This window comes from Xiphophorus maculatus, chromosome 12 (genome assembly GCF_002775205.1).
Source record: "Xiphophorus maculatus strain JP 163 A chromosome 12, X_maculatus-5.0-male, whole genome shotgun sequence".
Lineage (NCBI taxonomy): Eukaryota > Metazoa > Chordata > Actinopteri > Cyprinodontiformes > Poeciliidae > Xiphophorus > Xiphophorus maculatus.
This window is the reverse complement of record NC_036454.1, coordinates 13,734,017-13,735,769: the sequence shown is the minus strand read 5'-3', so window position 1 is coordinate 13,735,769 and position 1,753 is coordinate 13,734,017. Positions and strand designations below refer to the sequence as shown.

The 1,753-nt window shown below is 46.8% G+C and overlaps 1 protein-coding gene across 1 annotated transcript; it reads right to left on the bottom strand.

Annotated features, from left to right (window-relative positions):
• Positions 1-204: 204 nt before the first annotated feature.
• On the bottom strand, positions 205-1,753 carry gadd45g (growth arrest and DNA damage inducible gamma). The gene is made up of 4 exons (XM_005794912.3): positions 1,604-1,753; positions 1,396-1,497; positions 1,072-1,282; positions 205-952 (listed from the first exon to the last, which is right to left on the bottom strand). The coding sequence occupies exons 1-4, from the start codon at positions 1,654-1,656 to the stop codon at positions 839-841; spliced, it is 480 nt and encodes a 159-aa protein (XP_005794969.1). The 5' UTR covers positions 1,657-1,753; the 3' UTR covers positions 205-838.

Genomic DNA, 1,753 nt, shown 5'->3' with positions numbered 1-1,753 from the left:
ATCTTTACTTTTCTGCTACCCACATTTGACTCCTTCACTCAGATTGTGCAGTAATCAGTCATGCAGCACTTCCTGACTTTTGTGTCTCTGCAGTGTGGTGCAGGTTCCCACATTCTGCTGCAACTTATGTCAGCTCTAGATACCATAGAACAGACTGACTGTGAAGACATAATGCGTAAAGAACTGAAACTTCTGAGAGGAGAGGAAGTTTGATCTCAAATGTTTATTCAGAAAACATTCAAAATGTGTACAATTCAAATAGTTATTGCATTGTTTTTATGCATATTCGAAAGTAAATACAATTAGTCCATGAATGACTTGCTGGACAATATGCAGCTAAAAAAATAATAACAATCAGGATTTGCAAGCTGAAGAATTGCTTTTCCCAAGAACTTCCTGATTAATATATAGCTGCATTAAACAAGAAAAGTCCATGTAGACTCTTTTGGACACCATCTTCAGAACCACGATCTGACTAGCTCCGATGTAATCAGATTCAGTCCAACTTCCACACTTTCACAAGTCCACTGTATCTTTTCTCTGCAACCTGCTGCCCAACTCCTCATACAGGCTCCTAATACCAGGCAGCGCCAGGTCACCACTTAATGCAACATCCAACACAGTCCAGCTCCTTCTCAGTGTCCACATGATCCAGTCAACACCTGACCTCTGGACTCCAGTCGTCGCCACTGGGTGATCCAGACCCAACATGCTGACCCAGAATGCTCTGGATTGGGGTGCAGTCACAGCCTCTTAATCCAGACAAGTGACGCAGAAAGGCTTGATTCCATCAACTGAAGGTTGACTTTTCCGTTCCATCATCCTGGGAACTGTCTCTTCAGCGCTCTGGGAGTGTGATGGTTGGCACCCAGTCATAGGCGCTGCGGCTCTCCTCGCAGAACAGGCTCAGCTTGTCCAGAGCAGGGTCTTTCCACGGGTTTGCACTGGGGCTCTGGAATAATGCACAAATGAAGACATTTAGAATCCTGACGAAAATGAGATAATTTACTGAAAAGTGGTGCATGCATGACTAAGTGGCCGCAGGGCACAGCAAGTCCGTGGTGAACGTACCGTGACGAGAATGCAGTGTGCGTCCTTAGGCTCGCCGCTGTCGTCTGCGCCCACCAGGTCGGCCAGACGATCGATGTCGTTGACCCGCACCACGTTGATGTCGTTGTCAAAGCAAAAAGCCTGGATGAGGGTGAAGTGGATCTGGAGCGCGATGTCGCACTCGTACTCCTCATCCGTGGCGAGGACGCAGAATGCCACGCTGTCTGGGTCGCTGTGCGGGGAAAAGATGAGACAGGTGATTAGTTGCACATCCTTGCACGCTTTTCAGCTCAACCCGTTCAAATTGCCATTTGCACTTTACTGAGGAAGAGACTGGATACTCACACATTCATGACTTTTGCAGACTCGTAAACTCCAACTGTGAGGTAGTCTTGCTTCTTAGCGGCGATCAGCAGCTCCTCTAGGGCTGCGCCTGCACTTTGCACCCTTGAAAGAAGAACGCACATCGTCAGAACACTGTGTACGACTAAACAAGCAGTACACTCAGATTAAGCAGCTTCAATCGTGTTCTGTAATATAGTCAAATATTTACCTATCAGCGGTATCCATTGTGTTTTCTTGTCCGTGGATTTCTTCCAGAGTCATAGTTATAATAAATCCAAGTGTGATCGAGTCGTTCAGTGATCCGGTAATAGTGCTGTGCTCTTCCCTGTGCTGTCTCTTGTGTTATTCTGAGCTCGGA

What these genes read in the sequence shown, in the direction of transcription:
- gadd45g (XM_005794912.3), bottom strand. Translation starts at nt 1,656, where the DNA reads ATGACTCTGGAAGAAATCCACGGACAAGAAAACACAATGGATACCGCT. An exon ending in ACAATGGATACCGCTGATAG is followed by an intron (nt 1,498 to 1,603) that starts GTAAATATTTGA and finishes TCTTCTTTCAAG; the next exon opens with GGTGCAAAGTGCAGGCGCAG. An exon ending in TCTGCAAAAGTCATGAATGT is followed by an intron (nt 1,283 to 1,395) that starts GTGAGTATCCAG and finishes TTCCCCGCACAG; the next exon opens with CGACCCAGACAGCGTGGCAT.